The 19,267-nt window shown below is 55.6% G+C and overlaps 9 protein-coding genes across 9 annotated transcripts; 8 read left to right on the top strand and 1 right to left on the bottom strand.

The window, feature by feature from the left end:
* Window positions 1-136: 136 nt before the first annotated feature.
* PHACADRAFT_256510 (uncharacterized protein) lies at window positions 137-2,270 on the bottom strand. The gene is made up of 8 exons (XM_007395956.1): window positions 2,033-2,270; window positions 1,855-1,984; window positions 1,623-1,822; window positions 1,540-1,569; window positions 1,060-1,489; window positions 591-1,004; window positions 423-522; window positions 137-359 (listed from the first exon to the last, which is right to left on the bottom strand). Exons 1-8 carry the CDS (start codon window positions 2,256-2,258, stop codon window positions 291-293), a joined length of 1,599 nt encoding a protein of 532 aa, XP_007396018.1. The 5' UTR covers window positions 2,259-2,270; the 3' UTR covers window positions 137-290.
* A 421-nt stretch (window positions 2,271-2,691) lies between these two features.
* On the top strand, window positions 2,692-3,038 carry PHACADRAFT_256509 (uncharacterized protein). Its single transcript, XM_007395955.1, has one exon. It carries the CDS (start codon window positions 2,735-2,737, stop codon window positions 2,888-2,890), a length of 156 nt encoding a protein of 51 aa, XP_007396017.1. The 5' UTR covers window positions 2,692-2,734; the 3' UTR covers window positions 2,891-3,038.
* A 55-nt stretch (window positions 3,039-3,093) lies between these two features.
* On the top strand, window positions 3,094-3,336 carry PHACADRAFT_93624 (uncharacterized protein; the record flags this gene model as incomplete). The annotated part of the gene is made up of 1 exon (XM_007395954.1): window positions 3,094-3,336. A coding segment is annotated over one exon (243 nt), but the record flags the coding sequence as incomplete, so codon positions are not given.
* A 377-nt stretch (window positions 3,337-3,713) lies between these two features.
* Window positions 3,714-3,967, top strand: PHACADRAFT_256508 (uncharacterized protein; the record flags this gene model as incomplete). Its single annotated transcript, XM_007395953.1, has 1 exon — window positions 3,714-3,967. The coding sequence occupies exon 1, from the start codon at window positions 3,740-3,742 to the stop codon at window positions 3,962-3,964; it is 225 nt and encodes a 74-aa protein (XP_007396015.1). The 5' UTR covers window positions 3,714-3,739.
* A 273-nt stretch (window positions 3,968-4,240) lies between these two features.
* Window positions 4,241-5,336, top strand: PHACADRAFT_256507 (uncharacterized protein). The gene is made up of 2 exons (XM_007395952.1): window positions 4,241-4,512; window positions 4,534-5,336. The coding sequence occupies exons 1-2, from the start codon at window positions 4,411-4,413 to the stop codon at window positions 5,164-5,166; spliced, it is 735 nt and encodes a 244-aa protein (XP_007396014.1). The 5' UTR covers window positions 4,241-4,410; the 3' UTR covers window positions 5,167-5,336.
* A 1,098-nt stretch (window positions 5,337-6,434) lies between these two features.
* On the top strand, window positions 6,435-8,335 carry PHACADRAFT_94045 (uncharacterized protein; the record flags this gene model as incomplete). Its single annotated transcript, XM_007395951.1, has 8 exons — window positions 6,435-6,593; window positions 6,650-6,863; window positions 6,920-7,023; window positions 7,084-7,118; window positions 7,172-7,351; window positions 7,413-7,530; window positions 7,592-7,732; window positions 7,814-8,335. Coding segments are annotated over 8 exons (1,473 nt in total), but the record flags the coding sequence as incomplete, so codon positions are not given.
* A 2,298-nt stretch (window positions 8,336-10,633) lies between these two features.
* Window positions 10,634-13,033, top strand: PHACADRAFT_256501 (uncharacterized protein). Its single transcript, XM_007395950.1, has 10 exons — window positions 10,634-10,711; window positions 10,766-10,838; window positions 10,898-11,017; window positions 11,068-11,232; window positions 11,294-11,507; window positions 11,564-11,667; window positions 11,729-11,763; window positions 11,819-12,001; window positions 12,062-12,179; window positions 12,241-13,033. The coding sequence occupies exons 2-10, from the start codon at window positions 10,815-10,817 to the stop codon at window positions 12,988-12,990; spliced, it is 1,713 nt and encodes a 570-aa protein (XP_007396012.1). The 5' UTR covers window positions 10,634-10,711; window positions 10,766-10,814; the 3' UTR covers window positions 12,991-13,033.
* Window positions 13,034-13,665: 632 nt separating this feature from the next.
* On the top strand, window positions 13,666-15,049 carry PHACADRAFT_256499 (uncharacterized protein). Its single transcript, XM_007395949.1, has one exon. It carries the CDS (start codon window positions 13,805-13,807, stop codon window positions 14,855-14,857), a length of 1,053 nt encoding a protein of 350 aa, XP_007396011.1. The 5' UTR covers window positions 13,666-13,804; the 3' UTR covers window positions 14,858-15,049.
* A 1,561-nt stretch (window positions 15,050-16,610) lies between these two features.
* PHACADRAFT_195738 (uncharacterized protein) lies at window positions 16,611-18,222 on the top strand (the record flags this gene model as incomplete). Its single annotated transcript, XM_007395948.1, has 2 exons — window positions 16,611-17,257; window positions 17,331-18,222. The coding sequence occupies 2 exons, from the start codon at window positions 16,611-16,613 to the stop codon at window positions 18,220-18,222; spliced, it is 1,539 nt and encodes a 512-aa protein (XP_007396010.1).
* Between the last annotated feature and the right edge of the window lie 1,045 nt (window positions 18,223-19,267).

Here is a 19,267-nt window from a genome sequence, read left to right as displayed (position 1 = left end):
CTGAGCAATATATCTTTCTCCCCAGCATAGGTCAACAATGGTACGATTATTGGCCACTCAATCGTATATCACACACTCACGATCGCATGCATCTCATAGAGAGCGCCGCTCGTATCTACCAGTTGGCCCATCTAATCTTTTCCTCGTGGGCAACAGTAAGAGGTGCCGGAGAAAGCGTGCGAAAAAGAGCACTAGCATTGTGTCGATAGCCACTACTGCTAGGGCCAGGTCTGCAATAGACTCGGACGTGAAAATTCCGCAAGGTTCAACGCCCACGACTGATAAGGCCATCAAACCCGGCGCCGCATACCGACAGGGACGCTGTTTGGCTTGCGCACGAGCCCTTCATGACACTCGAGCTAGTCCAGAAGGAGCCCACTTTCAGTAATGTCCTTATGCTGTACGTCGGGCAATCGACTCACCTGCTGGTCGGGACTGGCGAGGACAACGCGGTAGCGATGGAATATGGTGGCGATACAGATCGTCATCTCCATCGTCGCCAGGTTCCTGCCCACGCAAGCCCTGCAAACGAGGGCCCCAACGTATTTGAACCGAAAGCCTCGAGCCGTGACAGCGATGGTAACACTCACCTGGGGCCCGTCGAAAAGGGGGCGAAATACTTGAGCATGGCTTTCCTGTCACCTCGAGCCCAGCGATCGGGGTTGAACTCGTCCGCGTCGTCGCCCCAGATTGATTTCAGCCTGTGCAGCGTGTACAAAGGGCAGCTGACATGCGTGCCGGGCAAGAGGGCCTTTCCTGCGACTGTCAATCCTTCTTCAGGGACCTCGCGGGGTAAGCCGACGCCAATGGTGGAATGGAGGCGAAGACCCTCGTTGATAACGTCCTGGAGATACGCGAGGTTCTTGACGAGATCAAAGGGTGCGACGACATTATCGGCATTGGAGCTAGCGTCTGGAACCCCGAGAGCATCGTCTAGCTCTTCTTGAAGTTTTGCTTGGACGTCCTGAGTCCGCGCGACGTGATAGGTGATGGCAGCAATGGATCTGGAAATTATGAGTGGGACCAGTGATTTACTATGTTAAGGGCCTCGCTACTGACGTAGAGGTAGTGTCAGAACCGGCGACGATGAGGCTTATAGCCTCAGATGTCAACTCTTGCTGACTAAGCGGCCTGCCCTGGTCGTCATGAGCCGCGACGAGATGGGAAAGGAAATCTCTTCTTGTAACTTCGGAGGTTAGACGTTTGGATACAGCGGCGACAGCGATCTTTCCGATGAGGTTGCGGGACCCTCCGGCATTGAACGACTGGAGTGTAGACACCAGTCGGCGAGCCTGAGGCGGAAGGCAGCCGAGGAAGAAGAACCAAGGTATGGCCTCATTGAGAATCTGTACTGCTGGAGCTGTCGACCATTCGAGGTCTGTGTCCTTTTGACCATAGGATTTCATGGCCTGGTCCGTGTATACCGGCACAGGCGCAGTGTCCTTCCCTGCTTCCAGCATGCCGAAGGATGCGCCGAAAGCAAGATCTCCTATGGGAACGATGAATAATGTTGACATATAGTCTGATAACGGAACGCACCGATGATGTCGAATGTCTCAAAATTAAACCCTGCCCTTGAATCATGAGTTTCTAATACCTCTGCTGCGAAATAATGTCCTTACATGGCATGCAGTCGAACCAGACCCAACCGTCTCTGGCCGCCCAGGGGCATGATCCGAGAACACCATCCACACCTTGCGCTCCGACGGTACATAAAGTGTCCAAGCGCTTCACGAGCATCTGCTGATGCTCACGTACATTCGGTTCGAACTGCATTATGCCCTTCACAGACATGGCATGAGCTGTGTATTTCCGCTTTCGGCTGTGTTCTAGCCGAGAACGGGAAGAGAATACGCTAGGAAGAAAGTTACGAAAGCGTCGTAGAGCTCCGTCTTGAGTGTGCCGGAGGAGTGACCATAGATCGCTCGTAGTGCTTCAGGATCGGCAATGGAAACATGTTGGGGCGAAAGACGAACGAAGGGTCCTGTGGAGACGTTAAACATGAGTGTGTCTAGCTGGCGTGAGGACTAACCGTATCTTTCGTGCAGTGCATGAACCGTAAGCGACGTCGTGCCTTTGTACGCTTTCAAAGCGAACCAGAGGCTGGAGAACTTGGCCAGCAGAGGTCCAGGAAATGCCATTAAGCCATGCTTGTCGACGAGAAAAGGAACAGCCCATGCAAAGAGCGGTGCCGCCACAAGAAGTACGGAAGCGAGTTTGAGATCTAGCTGGGGCAGTAGAGAGCGAACCTGTTCCATAATGAGACTTGGTATGGACGATGGCAGTGGTGTGGCAATGAGGGGAGCTCACAATTTATATACCCCATGTCTGTGTGTGCGTTCGGCCACAGTCGGCGTCGCGGCATCCGGATTCGAAGTTCATCTGAGTGGTCGCTGACGATGCCAGGGATGGAGGACAGCTTCTTGTCCCGCCTGGTACGCGATCACACGCTATGTTGGTGTACCAGCTGATTTTGCCTGAATGGTGAGCGTGTACAAGGAGTGTTCCTGCGCGAGTCACGGAACGCTAGACTCTGACCGGAGCATTGCGGCCAGGCAGTGAATGGCTTGAACGTGAAGCGAGACTGGCCTGTGTAAGCTGGCTGACGAGCGCATCAGCGTCACGGCCCGCGGTCCGCGGGTGTCGTGGGCGGGGAAGCACACTGTAGCCTAGAGACGACGGAGACACGCGCCATGCATGCAGATTGACTGCACAGAGCACGAAGGAAGGCCAGATGGCCACGCTCCAAGGCGACGCTTACGACACCCGGCCGACACCATATACACTGGCTGGAACTTCGTGCAGGGTACTATGCACTTATTTCCTGCGAAACACGCATCAAACCTCGGTCTCGCCGAAGGCCGCACTCGGGCAAACATACCGCGTTTGAGCAACGCGGTGAGCTCGCGCTGAAACTGCACTGGCTCAATAACCCTGCACTGCCGGGGGCTGCAGACAGCACCTTCCTTGCCAACAGCGAGTGCTCCAGCTGAGCTACCGCTACTGACCAAATGTCCTCTCCAACTGTCCTAGTTGTAAGTGAAATATCTGAAGCCGTCTGTCTCATTCTGGACTGAAGGGTCCAACTCGCAGGTCGGCGCTGGTCCATCGGGACTCGTGCTCGCTCTGTCGTTGCTCAAGAACGGCGTCTCCGTGCGTATCATCGAGAAAGATGCCGAGCACCACCGTGGCGAACGTGGCCCTGGAATCATGGTGTGCAACACCTTGCTTTGCACGAGACTGCGATCGCTCATCGTTGTCAGCCTCGTACGCTTGAGATCGAGCACTTCCTCGGCGTCGCCGACGACGTCAAGAAGGTGGCAGCGCCCCCGTTGACATTCAACTTGCACGATCCCAAAGATCCGTACAAGATCATCAAGAGCACGAAGATTGTAGAGCAGGTCGATCCCACTCCAGCCTTTTCTGAGGTGCGCGGCCACCCGTGGCTCCCAGTCGTTAATCGGTAGACCGCTGACTGGGGTGCAGACACGTCCAGCATCGCTCGGACAGTGGAAGCACCAGGCTATTCTCCGCAAAGCTATCGAGGCACTGGGATGCAGTGTCACACGAGCTGGGTACCGCCTTCGTTTCTTTCCAGCGAGATGGCGAAAAGGTCGTCACGCAACTCGCCAAGTCCGTTGACGGGAAGACCGTGACGGAGGAAGCCGAGTTTGCCTATGTCGTTGGGGCCGACGGTGGACACAGTTCGTTCCTCTTGTCCTCAATACTTTTCCTCGCTATGACTCAATGTCTTGAAGGTACTGTACGCAAGTCTCTCGGCGTTAACTTCGCCGGGGAGACCCGCGAGGGAGGTGCGATGTTCATAGTCGACTGTGTTGTCGAGGGGATCAAAGGGAGCAACAACGTAACTTTTACTCCTATAGCATCTTCAGTAGAACCAATCGGTGTTCTCAGAGTCTCTTTGCCTGGGGAGACCATCCCACTGCTTTGTGCGTCATACTAATTTTCCCCCACTTCGCTCTATATATCCGCCTCTTATAGTGCGGGAATCCGCTACACGGGAATAGGCCAAGTGTTCCAGATGATTCTCTCTGGTCCAAATGTGGATTACGCTACCTTGAAGGCCGAGTGCAGCCTCAAGGCTCTCCAGAAGGAATTCAGTAGGATATCCGGCCGTAATGATCTTATCGTGAAGGAGATCATTTACTGGCAGGGAGAATGGAGGTACGCCCAGTCTAAAATCCGATGCAAGCTTTACAACTGAATAGCTGGCACGAATCTCCAGGCCAAATATTCGCATGGCAGAGAAATTCCAAGTTGACAGGGTGTTCATTGTTGGGGATGCCGCTCATACACACTCTCCGGCCGGAGGTCAAGGCATGAACTCGAGCATTCAGGACGCCGTAAGCGAACGTGCTAGAGCATGTACACCTTCAATTGACTAACATAATGCCGATATACCAGTTCAACCTCGGCTGGAAACTCGCCCTCGTGATGAAGGGCCATGCTTCCCCAGCCCTCTTGTCCTCCTACGAGATCGAACGCATACCCGTCATCTCTGCCATGCTCTAGATCACGACGGACCTGTTCGACCGCACGTTCGGTGTCGACACGCAGCGCAAGCTCGCAGACGCACGCGCCGCCGAGCAGGCCGGCGCCGGTACGGACGCGACAGCGCGCGAGCAGGTCTGGATCCGTGGCAGGAAGCTGTTCCAGCTCGACGTCAACTACCGCTGGAGCACCATCGTCCTCGACGAGCGTTTCGCCGGCGGCGAGAGCACGCGTGTCGCCTATGGCGAGCCGGGCCAGGACGTCCGGGCCGGCGACCGTGCCCCCGATGCGCCTGTGAGCGTCGGTGGGAATGACACGCGGCTGTTTGACATCTTTAGCCCTGCTCATCATACTGTGCTGCTGTTCGGTGTCGATGAGAAGGAGGCGGGGGTGCTCGGTGTCGTCCGCGCTTTGCCTTCTGACCTCGTCAAGATCTTGCTCGTTTCTTCCCCTGGGGAGGTGCACGTTACGACCAATGATGAGTCCAACATTGTTGTTGAGGATAAAGACGGCCATGGGAGGAGACCGTATGGTCTGGAGGGGCAGACGGGTCCTGTTGTTGTTGTGGTTCGCCCGGACGGCATGATTGGTGCTTTCGCGACCTCGGCAAAGGGCCTAGAGAAGTATTTCTCCCTGATTTTCTCTCATGCTTGAGATTCTGCCGGTTAGATACCGCAAGGATTACTAAACGCTCGAACAGACGAAGCAGCACTGTAAACAAATGGGTTTAAATGTAAACGTTCAACAAACATTGAGCCCAGTACCGGCTCCAATCAAAGGCGTCTCTGCTTTCGACCAAGTCGGACGGGGCAAGATTACCTCTCGTGCTCTTCTACCTATTTAAGTGGGTTCACAATCAATGTCAATGACCGACGGACTCGTGCTGTCGCAGAAAGCGACGCTCAAACGCGGTATGCCTGCTCAAGTGTTCTTATAGACATCATTGGGTTTTGACTCGTTCGTCTCGACCATGGGGACCTTGTCCTGTAGCCGCTGTCCAACGTAATGCAGAAATGGAGGACATTGCGTAAGATTTCATATATCATGGCTATTGTGTGCGATCAGCCCGCACCGAAGCTGTACCGGCTTGACGACTCTGCGGTGCCAAAAGGTGAGATGGTCACGACTGGCGGGATTAGATGGCGCACATGGTGGTCTGCTCGGCACCAGGGACGGTTCTTCTACGTGAAGCACACGCAAACGGCGGATCAGGAAAACGGTCTCGAAGTGATGCCGCCGGTAGGCAAGTTCTGAGGAGGACGGTGTAGTAGTCCGCCGGAGTCGTCGCAATCGCTGCGGCAGAGACGGCGAATGTTAGTCGAGTTATGTAATCCACAGAACTTGCACAGGATGCGCGAATGTCGCAGCAGGTAGCCTGAGAGCCGCAAGGGCGCGCGTCTGCCCGTGTGGCACGCATCACAAAACTCGTACGCGCGCTGCCGAGGCGACGTGCCACATCAAATTTGATCCCATCTCGGACTTTAGCAGCAACTTACGACTCGACTAAATACACTCGGCAACATCAAACCCGCTTATGTCAGATACGTTGGTGATCCTGTAGTCTCAGGCTGTAACTGGGCAATGGAGGACAAAATATATATATACGGGGCGACAGACAATGCCTTCCTCATCAACAACGAGTACTCCAATTGAACTACCTCCGACATGTCCTCCCCAACTGTCCTAGTCGTAAGTGAAAGACCCGCAACTCCCTGTCTCATGCTATATTGAAGAATTTAACTCGCAGGTCGGTGCTGGTCCATCGGGACTCTTGCTCGCCCTGACGCTGCTCAAGAACGGTGTCTCCGTGCGTATCATCGAGAGAGATGCCGAGTACCATCGTGGCGAACGCGGCCCCGGAATTATGGTGTGCACCACCTTCCTTTGCATGCGACTGCGATCCCTAACCGTTGCAGCCCCGCTCGCTGGAGATCGAGCACTTCCTCGGCGTCGCCGACGACGTCAAGAAGGCGGCGGCGCGCAGCCTGGTGCTCCAGATGTATGACCCTAAAGACCCGTACAAGATCATCAAGAGCTCGAACATTTTGGAGCAGGTCGAGCCCACTCCGGCCTTCCCTGAGGTGCGCGCCCGCTCTTTGCTCCGGTCGAGCTGAACAGATAGCTGACTGAGACGCAGACGGTCCCGGCAACGCTTGGGCAGTGGAAGCACCAGGCTATTCTCCGCAAAGCTATCGAGGCACTGGGATGCAGTGTCGAGCTGGGTACCGCCTTCGTCTCTTTCCAGCAGGATGGCGAAAAGGTCGTCACGCAGCTCTCCAAGTCAGCTGACGGGAAGACCGTGACGGAGGAAGCCGAGTTTGCCTATGTCGTCGGAGCAGACGGTGGGCACAGTACGTTCTTTTTATTATCAACCGTTCTCGTCGCTGTGACTGAAAATGCCACAAAGGCACTGTGCGCAAGTCTCTCGGCGTTAAATTTGTCGGAGAGACTCGTGAGGAGGGCGTGATGTTCGTTGTCGACTGTGTTGTCGAAGGTATTAACGGGAACAGCGTAAGTGCCATCTGTGCAGCAGTTTTGGGGGACTCATAAGCAAACCACTGGTACCGTCAGGATCTCCACGCCTGGGGGGACACTACCAGTGCCTTGTAAGCCATTCTTAAGATTTGCTCGGTCAACCTCACTAACCCATCTTCTATAGTGCAGCCGTTCGCCATACGGGAACAGGCCAAGTATTCCAGGTGATCCTTTCTGGTCCCGACGTGGACTACGCTACCTTAAAGAATGAGCGTAGTCTCGAGGCCCTCCAAAAGGCACTCAATAAGGTGACCGGCCGTAATGATCTTGTGAAGGAGATCATCAACTGGCAGGGAGAATGGAGGTATGACCATTCGGACGTTCTAAGGAAGCGTCTAAAATTGAGCAGCTAACCCGAACTTCAGGGCGAACATTCGCATGGCAGAGAAATTCCAGGTCGACAGGGTGTTCCTTGTTGGGGATGCCGCTCATACGCACTCTCCGACTGGGGGTCAAGGCATGAACTCGAGCATCCAGGACGCCGTAAGTGACTACGCCGCTGCATATGCCCACCCACTTGGCTAACGCAGCTCCTTCCCACCAGTTCAACCTCGGCTGGAAACTCGCACTCGTAGTAAAGGGTCATGCGCCCCCGGCTCTCCTACCCTCGTACGAGATCGAGCGCATACCCGTCATCTCTGCCATGCTCGAGATCACGACAGACCTGTTCAACCGCACGTTCGGCGTCGACACGCAGCGCAAGCTCGCGGACGCACACGCCGCCGAGCAGGCCGGCGCTGCCGCCGCCGCCGCCGCGGATCGCGAGCAGATCTGGTTCCGCGGCAGGAAGCTCTACCAGCTTGATGTCAACTACCGCTGGAGCACGATCGTCCTCGACGAGCGTTTCGCCGGCGGCGAGAGCACGCGTGTCGCCTATGGCGAGCCGGGCCAGGACGTCCGGGCCGGTGACCGTGCCCCCGACGCGCCTGTGAGCGTCGGTGGGACCGACACGCGGCTGTTCGATATCTTTAGCCCCGCTCACCACACTGTGCTGCTCTTCGGTGTCAGCGAGAAGGAGGCGGAGATGCTCGGTGTCGCCCGCACTTTGCCTTCTGACCTCGTCAAGATCTTGCTCGTTTCTTCCCCTGGGGAAGTGCATGTCGCGGCCAATGACGTGTCCAGCATTGTTGTTGAGGACAAGGATGGCCATGGGAGGAGAGGATATGGCCTGGAGGGGCAGGCAGATTCTGTTGCTGTTGTGGTTCGCCCGGACGGCATGATTGGTGCCTTCGCGACCTCGGCAAAGGGCTTGGAGAGATATTTCTCTTTGGTTTTCACTCATGCTTGAGATCTGGACAACTAGATGCCACGACCTTCTTTGCAGTTATAAATTTATCCGTTAGATAATTTACATAATTTATCCATCCACGTTATTATTCGATGCGTCTCGGCAGGAGTACTTTAGCTTGAGCCAGCCCTGGGTCCAGCGCCAATCCCAGCCTAGACGTTTTTGCTCCCGTCCACCACGGCCGCATGTACACAGCTGCACGGATGAGACTGAGGTAACAGTATCTGAGAGATATTGAAAATCACGCGGGCGCGATTTCGGTCATTCGGGAATCTGATCATTGAGCATTGGTTTTTGTCTGACCATGTCACACAAGTCTCAAGATACTCCGCATTCGAGAATCTGCCAATATTCTCTGCACTAATGAATCATGAATGCATGAGTCCGTGTGCTAAGAATTCTGCGCCTAAGACTTGTGCAAACGAGTCTCTGTGCTCGCAGCACTGACCGCCGTCGTGAGATGACATGAAGTGTCGACAGCCTGAGCATGAGCCCGATGAGGCCAGTGTGGCACTCACATGAGGCGATTTTATTAAGTTACAATGTAAGTACAGCGAGACTCTAGCCTGCACACGGTCACCCGGACCTCACTAACGAGACCCCAGTCTTCAGAAGCAGTCGTCGGTATGGCTTCGACTGCACTGTCTGCGGAAAACTAGGCATGTCACTTCGGAAAGCTCTTCACCACGAAGCAAGCGCACGTCACACGAGACGAGTACGCGAGCTCAATGGCCGTGTTGATAGCGATCTATTTGAACTTGTGCCCGCCCATGTCCCGAATGTGTCGAACGCGTCTCCGAGTCTGAACCGCGCCGATTCGCCCTTGCCGCCTTCATCTCCACCTGAAGGCTATCAACCCAGCAATCACCTTCCAGCTCTATCTCTACACGGCACCTTTGGCACGGAGTCCACCTTATCAAGTTCACCAGATGCACTATGCCAACCGCTTCGGCCGCATACACCAGTCGCTCTCAGAGACTTTGAGCTGCCCGGGGCTAATCAGACTGCGGCTTCCGACCAACTTCTAGAAGCGAACCCATTAGGCTCTATCCATGGACCGCAGCTACCTAGTGATCCGCCTGACCAGATATTTGACAACTGGGCCGGCCGACTCGGGCAGTCAAGCCTGCTTCATTCTCCTATGAGATCCCTACCGGCGCAAGCAGAAATGCGCCTTGCAGACTCGACTCTCTCGGATAGCCCCGACACCGAAGCAAACGACGATAGCGTTCCGGCCCTGTCTATGTATGAAGGGCGAAGGTACCAGCGAGCTTGACGATGAGCTATTCTCCGCCCCGTAGCCTGTTACTCCGGCATCTATTGCAGCTTACTACCTGAGCTGAGATCATACATATGTTCTAATGTAGTCTTTTGCCGTTTATTGTGGACTTCTAAGTACGGAATGCAACTCGAACGGACGTGTGCTCTGAGGCCTTGCGCCGGTAGGGATCTCATAGGAGAATGAAGCAGGCTTGACTGCCCGAGTCGGCCGGCCCAGTTGTCAAATATCTGGCCAGGCGGATCACTAGGTAGCTGCGGTCCATGGATAGAGCCTAAATGGGCGCCAAACTGTGGTGGGGAGATCTCGGATCGGGCGTATTTCGCATTGGACAGAATTATGATTTCGGTGGGACGAATCTCAGACAAAAACCAACGCTCAAAGATCACGATACCCCGAATCACAAAATCCGCCAGATCTTGAGCCCCACAGTCTCATCCGTGCAGCTGTGTAAGCAACCTTTGTCGGGATACCAGACCGATCCGGCGCTTCTAGGGCGCTTCAAGCGTCCGGCCGCGCCCCCGAAGACGCCAGACCGCGCTGAGGTGTCGCGAGCCCTAGTTGTGGCCACAGCTTCGCTTTTTAGCCCCCTTTTGACCTCTAGGTTGTACATAAACATGTATTTGAACGATTAAAATTTAACTCAATTTTTTGAGCCGATATTTGAAGCATTGTCCGAATATTTTCGCATTTTCTGCCATCTGCCAAGGAAAAACAGGAAAAATAGGAGAACTGATGGACGGCCCGGCAAAAAGCGGGTATCCCGACAGCCTTAACGCAACTTATTGCCTGTCGAGACACCAGATTTTGGCGGGGAAATGATGGCAAACGAGCCGTCTGGTCTCTCGACAGGAATCCGGCACTTATTGCCTGTCGAGACACCAGATTCACGTGACCCTCGCCCAGCACGACCTCTCGTTCTTTACCCACTTGTCTAAAGTACGGCAGAACGCCTTCGTCACTCGTTTCGGAGTGCACCCTGGCGTACCGCTGGCTCGAGCTAATCATTGGAGGGCGCCATGGTTCGCTTGGGTCTTCCAGGCTTCTTCCTCCCTCCGATTCTCCTCGGCTTGCTGTCAAGGTTATATGAAATGGCTGTGAGCTTTGGTGCAATCTGGCTGGAGTCAAAATATGCCATATATACAGGGTAGTGCATCCCTCATCAACGGCAGGTACTACTCCGATTGAGCTCCCTTAAAAATGTCCTCTCCAGCTGTCCTGATCGTGAGCAGCGGACTCGTGGCTCCTCTGTCTCGTCGGGTGCTGACGAACTCCACTCGTAGGTCGGTGCTGGTCCATCTGGGCTCGTGCTCGCTCTGACACTGCTCAAGAACGGCGTCCCAGTGCGCATTATCGAGAAAGATGCCAAGCACCACCGTAGCGAACGCGGCCCAGGTGTCATGGTGTGCACCACCATCCTTTACATCTAACTGCGATTACTTATCGTTTGCAGCCTCGCACGCTGGAGATCGAACACTTCCTCGGCGTCGCAGACGATGTCAAGAAGGCGGCGGCGCGCAGTCCGGTGCTGCATATGCATGACCCCAAAGACCCGTACAAGGTCGTCAAGAGCATGAATGTCATGGAGCAACTTGACCCTACTCCGACCTTCCCTGAGGTGTGCAGCGGCTCTTGCTCTCGTTAGTGGGTAGTTAAGTAGGTAGTTGACCGAGATCTAGATGCGCCCAGTACAGCTCGGACAATGGAAGCACCAGGCTATTCTCCGCAAAGCTATTGAGGCACTGGGATGCAGTGTCGAGCTGGGTACCGCCCTCGAGTCTCTCCAACAGGACGGCGAAAAGATAGTCACGCAGCTGATCAAGTCCATCGACGGAGAGGTCGTACCAGAGAAAGCCAATTTTGCCTACGCCATTGGTGCCGACGGCGGACGCAGTACTTCCTTCTTATTCCTGGTGTCCCTCGTCGTTGTGACTGATAATATCTTAAAGGTACTGTGCGCAAGTCTCTTGGCGTTGATTTCATTGGGGAGACCCGTGAGGGAGGTGTGATGTTCATAGTTGACTGTGTTGTCGAGGGCATCGAAGGGAATAACGTAAGTTTCATCCCTACAACTGCTTCAGGATACCATATAAGTAATTGATTGATGCCATTAGGATTTCTACGTCTGGGGAGACACTGCCACCGCTTTGTGCGTCTTTCTGACTTTTGTCTTACTTCACCCTATATATATATGCCTTTTATAGTACGGGCATCGTCCACACGGGACTAGACCAAGAGTTTCAGTTGTTCCTCTCTGGTCCAAATTTGGATTACGCTACTTTGAAAGCTGAGTGCAGCCTCGAGGTTCTCCAGAAGGAATTCAGTAGGGCGTCCGGCCGTAATGATCTCGTCATAAAGGAGATTACCAGCTGGCAAGGAGAATGGAGGTACGCCAATCTAACACTCGATGTAAGCTTTATAGCTGAATGACTGGCATGGACTCCTAGAGCCAATATTCGCATGGCGGAGAAATTTCAGATCGGCAGGGTGTTCATTATTGGAGATGCCGCCCATACGCACTCTCCGACTGGAGGCCAAGGTATGAATTCGAGCATTCAGGACGCAGTAAGTGAGTATGCTAGCGCGTACACACTTTCAATCGACCAACGTGACCTCAATTAACTAGTTCAACCTCGGCTGGAAACTAGCCCTCGCTGTGAAAGGCCATGCTTCACCCTCCCTGCTGTCCTCCTACGAGGTCGAGCGCATGCCCGTCATCTCTACCATGCTTGAGATCACCACGGAGTTATACGACCGCACGTTCAACGCCGATACGCAACGCAAGCTCGCAGCCGCACGTGCCGCCGAACAGGTCGGCACGGGTGTCCACGAACAGATCTGGTTCCGCGGCAGGAAGCTGTTCCAGCTTGACGTCAACTACCGCTGGAGCACCGTCGTGCTCGACGAGCGTTTTGCCGGTGGCGAGAGCACGCGTGTCGCGTATGGCGAGCCGGAGCAGGACGTCCGGGCTGGTGACCGTGCCCCTGACGCGCCTGTGTGCGTCGGCGGGAAGGGCACGCGGCTGTTCGACATATTTGGCCCTGACCATCACAGTGTGCTGCTGTTTGGTGGTGCTGGAGAGACGGAGGCGGGGATGCTCGACGTTGTCCACGCTGTGCCTTCTGACCTCGTCAAGGTCCTGCTTGTGCTGGCTCCCGGGGAAATGCCTGCACCTACGGCTTACAGCGGTGTTGACACCGTCATTGAGGATAAGAATGGCTATACCAGGAAAGGGTACGGTCGGGATGAGCAGACAAGCCCTGTTGCCGTTGTAGTCCGCCCGGACGGCATGGTTGGTGCCTTTACCACTTCCGCAGAGGGCTTAGAGAATTACTTCTCTTTGGTCTTCTCTCGTGCTGGAAATTCCGTTGGTTAGGTGTTATAAACGCCTGTAAGTCTGTGTGTGTGTTCGCTAGTTTTCAAATATATTCGCGTCGTCGCTCCATATATCTGGGCTTGTTGTACTTGAGTTGGCACTGGGTCACCTAGCGCCGGTAAGCATCAACCAGGGCGCCTTTGCTCCCGTCCACCATCACCATGGCCTTGGCCCTTGAGGCCCTTGACCGCGAATAAGCGTGTGCGTCATGCCAGACGGGGCAAAGCGACCTCTCGTTCTCCTCTGTCTACCTATCTAAATGGACTCGCCATCAATATCAACGATCGACGCATTGTCACCGTCGCAGAAGGCGATACTCAAACGCGGTGTGTTTGCTCGACTGCGCTGAACGCGAATGGGCGCTGACGCGATATCGCAGGGAATGTCTCGACCGTGGCGGACCTTGTCCTGCAGCCGCTGTCCGACATAATGCGGAAATGCAGGATATCGCACCATGAGGCGAAGAACATCATGAATACCGTGTGCGATGAGCTCGCGCCGAAGCTGTACCGGCTCGATGACCCTGCGTTGCCAAAGGACGAGAAGTTCACGACTGGGGATGCACTGCTGGATGGCGTGCTTGGTGGTGGCATTAGAACTGGAAAGCTTTGGGAGATTGTTGGAGAAAGGTGCGCATATGTCCGCGTTGCCGATGCGTTGTCTCTAACCACTGCCGAGCAGTGCGGCAGGCAAGACCCAGCTTGCAATGCAGCTATCGTTATGCGTGCAGCTTCCACGAAACTTGGGTGGCATCTTGGGGTCTGCCTGTTTTATTTTAACATCCTGGACGCTTCCAACAAATCGCTTGCTAGAGATGGTGGACGCGCACCCGCTCTTCTCGCCCACTCTCTGCGGCCTCTCAGACGTTCACACTCTCAAAGCTCCCACGATCCCCGTCCTGCGTCACGTTCTCTCCGTGACGCTGCCCAGCTTCCTGGCGGACGTGCGCGCCAAACCCGACGCCAAGCCGGTGAAGCTCGTCGTCATCGACGCGCTCGCGGAGCTCCTGCACTCGGACGTGCAGGTCTCGACCGCGACGCTCACCGAACGCGCGCGCCACCTCGCCGAGGTTGCGACGCTGCTGCACGGACTCGCGAGCGCGCACCGCGTCGCCGTGCTCGTCGTGAACGAGGTCACGGACGTGATCGACCGCGGGCCCGCGCCGGACGCGCGCGCGCACGAGGTCGCGTACCGCGAGCAGGCGCGGCTCTTTGGGCGCGCGGACACCGTGCCCGGCGAGGACGCGAAGGAGGCTGCGCTCGGGCTCGTGTGGGCGAACCAGGTCAACGCGCGGATCATGCTCAGCCGGACGCGGCGTATGCGCTGCCTCGACGGGCACGAGGCCCACTTAGTCAAGCGGCTGAGACGCGAGGACGATGCTGACGTTGGGGCCTCGCGTGTGGCTGTTGCTGGGCAGGATGGGGAGCAGCCGATCCGACTGAGGCGACTCACGGTTATATTCAACTCGGTCGCGCCGCCGGGCTCGGTTGACTACATTATCACGTCGGGTGGAATCGTCGCATTGCCAGACGAAGGTGGGGGTGTTACCACCTTGGAGCGATCCTCCCCAGCACGTAAGGCTCCGCCTCCCGCTACCACCGTATCCGTGTCTCCCCCAGCGGATTTATCATCAGACCTTGCGGCAGCTTCTGATATCGCGTTAGACGAGCTCGCGCATCCGGCGGACGAAGCGAACGTGACGTCCGAAGGTGCAGACACAGCGGAGAACGGGCCGCTGGCAGAGGAAGAAGATGAGTGGGATGCTTATTGGAAGAGCGACGAGCTTGGGAACGATTTCTACAGCCAGGTGGATCTCGGTGCGCCTTCGTCGAGTCTTCTCGCATCTAACCAGCGGGAAGCTACTTGACCTGGATCCTATTGGTCCGTATATGCGCTGTACTTTGCTGTTATACTATGCTGTCATTGCTAGCTGACGTTTCGTCGAGATCGTGTACTGATTATATATGCATATTATCGCAGTCTTTTTGATTTTTGTCGAGTGTATGGGCGGTTGAAGCGGCGCAAATCTAGACATGCATCGGGGACGAATAATGCCGGCTGTCAATGACCGCGTTTCGCCCGTGCGACACCACTACGCCACGCCAAAATAGCAGCGGGCCTCATAAGAGACCGGGCGACCTCAAAGCTGCTTGGGAAAGAAGGGAAGGGGTTCTGGAACCTCTCAGACGGACCACACTAGTTTACAACAGGCAAAGCGAGTGCAAAGCACTATAGCAGTATGGAAAGTTTATTTGCTTCCGCGTAGCATGCAAAACACGGCCGTAGTGCACAGCCACCAGGGTACAAATTCACGGAGATCAGGTACTAAGGTACAACAGAGTGCATACACCGTCGATGGAGCGCGCGCGAAAAGGCGCGAAAACCCCTGGTGGCACTGCGGCTGCACTGTAGAGATAGTTTGTTGCGAGGTGACACGAAAGACTCGGTGAGTTGTTGGTCCCGTGGGCCGGCCCCCGGCGAGATTTGAGTTTACAGATATTGAGGAGTGCTGCGGACATGTGGAGGAGGACCGAGGCGATGACACAACATGGAAAAATTCTGGGGCGATGCACGAAGACTCAAAGAGGCCTTGGTCGCAACGTCATGACTACTGGCACACGTCGCCGCACATTATTTGCTCGAGGACGCTGCGCAACAGAACCTAGGACGGGTCGTGTGCGAAGGACCGAGCGAGTTGAAGGAGCCGGGGAAACGTCGAGACTTGTCCGGGACAAGGCTGTTGGGCCCGGTGATAGGGTTTGTGGTGCTTGTGGGAGGGCAGAGCCACCGTGCCGAAGAGAACCCTCTGCGGCTTTGTCTGGCCCATGCATGTCAGGCCAGCGTCCGACGGTCCATCGGAGGCTCGGCCGTGTCGAACCTGTTGATCGCGCCTGTGGCAACCTGGAATATACTCCCTGGGTGGTTCTGAGGGCGCACGAGGACTCTCGATGGTAGATAAGAGAGCTTCACAGCGAAGGGAAGCCATGGTAAACGAACGAGGTTGAGACGGACGGGGAGCGGGCAGTCGAGGCCGACTGCCTAAAGTGGGGGGACGAGCGGAGTAACGCTGGTTATAAAGAACGACGAGCGCGTGGGCCACAGCCGGGTTCACATTTGTCTGCCACGACCAAAACTTGCTACTCGTTTCTTCCTCTCCTTCGTGCAAGACAACCCGGGAAACATGTCGAGAGGCCTCAGAGCGCGTCAGGATCCTGGTGAGTATGCGTTCGCGCTATTTCCCATTCAGAGAGGCGAGAGAGAGGAAGATGCCGTGGGACGGCCGGGGGAGTCTATCCGGCTGGACGGCGCGCTTCTCCCAGAGGGCCTGGCAGGAAATAATAGCAGGGGATGGACACGCCGTCTCGCTTGCCTCTCTACACCCCCTCGTGTCCGTGCTCCATAGACGTAAAGGCTTCTCGCTCGTCGTTTGTGGCAGCGACCAGGGTGGAAGAAGCGAGAGCGGTGCTGTGCGAGCGTTTTCCATACCGGTGGCCGACGCCACTTTCACGCGTGCACCGTCAGGCGAGGGGTTGTAATATACCACTCACGCTCCTCCTATCCTCCCTTTATTTCCATATCCCCTCTTCCAATTTCCGCTCCTCTATCTGTCGACGACCGCCATGTCGTCTGGTGCATCAACGACGTCGCCCGTCTCTGCGACGTCGACAACGCCAGTGACGTCTGCCACTTCGGCTGCAAGTACGTCTTCTGCGCCTCCAGCTTCCTCTCCTCCACTCTCCTCTGCTCCGGCGTCCTCGCCCTCTCTTTCTCAGTCTGAGCCTGGCGCTTCTCCGAGTACGAGCGATCTCCTTTCTCTCCTATCCTCCTCCTCCTCTTCCTCTCCGCCTACCGCTACTCTTTCTTCTTCCGGTCCGCTGTCTGCAAGCAGTACTCAGACTAACCCTACTTCTTCTCTAGGCTCATCAGCCGCTGCGGCATCAACACCAGATTCAACTACTGATTCATCTACTCCAACACCCCCTCCTTCATCGACTCCTACCCCTACATCTTCATCAACGCCTCCACCGTCATCTACGTCGCCACCACCGACGTCCGCTACCCCTACATCGACGCCAACTAGCACCTCAACCACAACAACTTCGTCAAATGCACCTCCATCTGGGACCCCATCAACCTCTGGTGGCTCGAGCACAGCGAACGGTGCTTCGTCATTAAGCTCAGGACCAAGTGGGTCGGGTGGGTCATCCTTCACGTCAACTACGCCAAGCGCAACGCCGTCGACATCGACGAGCCTGAGCACCTTCGTGTAAGTCTTATTATCTAACCATCAAACTTCTTTCTGCTGCGCTTTGTCCATGAATTCGCTTACGCTCCAATAGCACGACAAATGCTGTCGGCTCTACCTTTACGTCGACCGTCGCTACGACAGTCGTGGTTACGCCCACAATCGACCCCAACGCGAACTCCGCGGGCGGGTCACGTTCTTCGTCGAGCCACACGGGCGCAATCGTAGGAGGCGTCGTGGGCGGTATCGGAGGCGCGATTCTAATCGCCCTCGCTATCTGGCTCTTCTTCCGGAAACGCCGAAGAGACGACTTTGACGGGGACTTTGATCCGGATCGGGTTGTTGGCGGACGCAGAGTGGGTGGTATGGATCTCGCCGGAGGCGAAGCGAGCGCGGTCGAACCCTACAATTACGTCCCAAACGCCGGCGGCCAGCAGATGAGTCAGACGGGCTCGTCCGCGGTCGGTGCAGGCGCTGCAGGCCTGGGGGCAGGCATGGCCGCGGGGGCGAAGCGTGCGCCGCCGCAGGGTCCCGGCAGCGGCAGCGCGAGCGCGCCCTCTGCGTACTCCGCAGCCAGCCAAAGCCACTACGCGCCCTCGATGTCAGACCCTGGATACGACTACAACGCGTACGCGGCCTACTCCGACCCGCATTCGGGCTCGATGTCCGGCCACGGCAACGACTCGACGAGCCCCCGCTCGTCTGCGTTCCCCGGCGGGTTCAACCCCGGCTACGTGCCAGACGGCGCGCGCCGCGACGGCCCGAGCCCTGGCCCCTCGCTGCCTGGCACGGGCTCGAGCAGCGCAGGCATGACGATCCCGAGCAGCAAAGAGTCGGAGGTGCGCGGCCTACGCGTGGCCAATGCCCCCGGCGAGGGCACCCCCGTGGTACAGCACCAAGACGCAGGGCGCATCCCAGAACATGGAGTCGAGGAGACCGAGCCAAGCGAAATCCCGCCGAGCTACGACTCGATCAGGAGGGACTAGAGGCTGTGCTGCACTTGTATGGCGTGCATTTGCCTGTCGTAGGTAATCTATGACCTCCCGCCCTCCGGATTACTCCATCTTATGGGTAGTTTGGACTTTGGGACACGACATCACAGACTTACGATCTCCCCTTTTCTCATCCATCCTAATGACCTTCTTCATTAGTCCGCTACCCCCATTATCCCTTTACATTGACGACCCCTGTCGCACCGCCGACCTGTAACATGTTAAGTCCCGCTGACAATTAACTTTACGTTCACCCCGCGCCTCTTACTCCCTTTATTCAGCGCACTGTACATCATTCCGCCATCTTCTTCACCTCACTTGGCCTAGGCGTCCTCGCGTTTGATACCGTACTGTGCTATTTAGAAGTAATGATATGCTCTCGTATGCCGAGCTCACTAGTTTAAGTAAATAATTGAATGCTGACCATGAGCTTGTCTCGAAGGCTGAAGCGGGGTAGCTCAATGAATCTCCTATGAGAGTTTGGTGTCTCGTTGATATCCTGGCAGACAATAGGTCGCTACTTGCAATACTATGAACAAAAGCGGATGCCACGGATCTTCCACTTCAGACCACTTTTCAACTGGCAAGTTACGAACTTGAAAACAAGTATTCTCCACATTTTCTCCAACGAAGTTGAAACTAAGGCTCCAACCGTTTTGTTTGTTTACTGTGTATAAACATTTATTACTGTTTACCGTTTCCGTGTGTGTAAATGAAGTCATGTAAACTTGGTGTAAACGTTTATACACAGTAAACATACAGTTTCCTCTTATTTTTTGTAAAAGGTCTTAGTGTTGTACATTCATAGTCTTGCTAACAGACTTGACCTGTATTGGGCTGAAGAGTGCATCGCACCGCCTGTGCATTAATATTGTCCTCGGGCGGCCTCTTTGAACCCCCAAGCCCGGTGCACTGTATCAAGCGCCTATGCCCTGAGACTTACTGGGAGTAATGGTAGTCATGATCCTAACTTGTATTGAGCACAGTCTGAAGGTGAGCATTATAAATATAATATAATGTGTATTTATTGACTGCTCCT

This window comes from Phanerochaete carnosa (genome assembly GCF_000300595.1).
Source record: "Phanerochaete carnosa HHB-10118-sp unplaced genomic scaffold PHACAscaffold_5, whole genome shotgun sequence".
In the NCBI taxonomy this organism is placed as follows: domain Eukaryota; kingdom Fungi; phylum Basidiomycota; class Agaricomycetes; order Polyporales; family Phanerochaetaceae; genus Phanerochaete; species Phanerochaete carnosa.
Note: the sequence above shows the minus strand (reverse complement) of the source record. Positions and strands in the feature narration are given on the sequence as shown.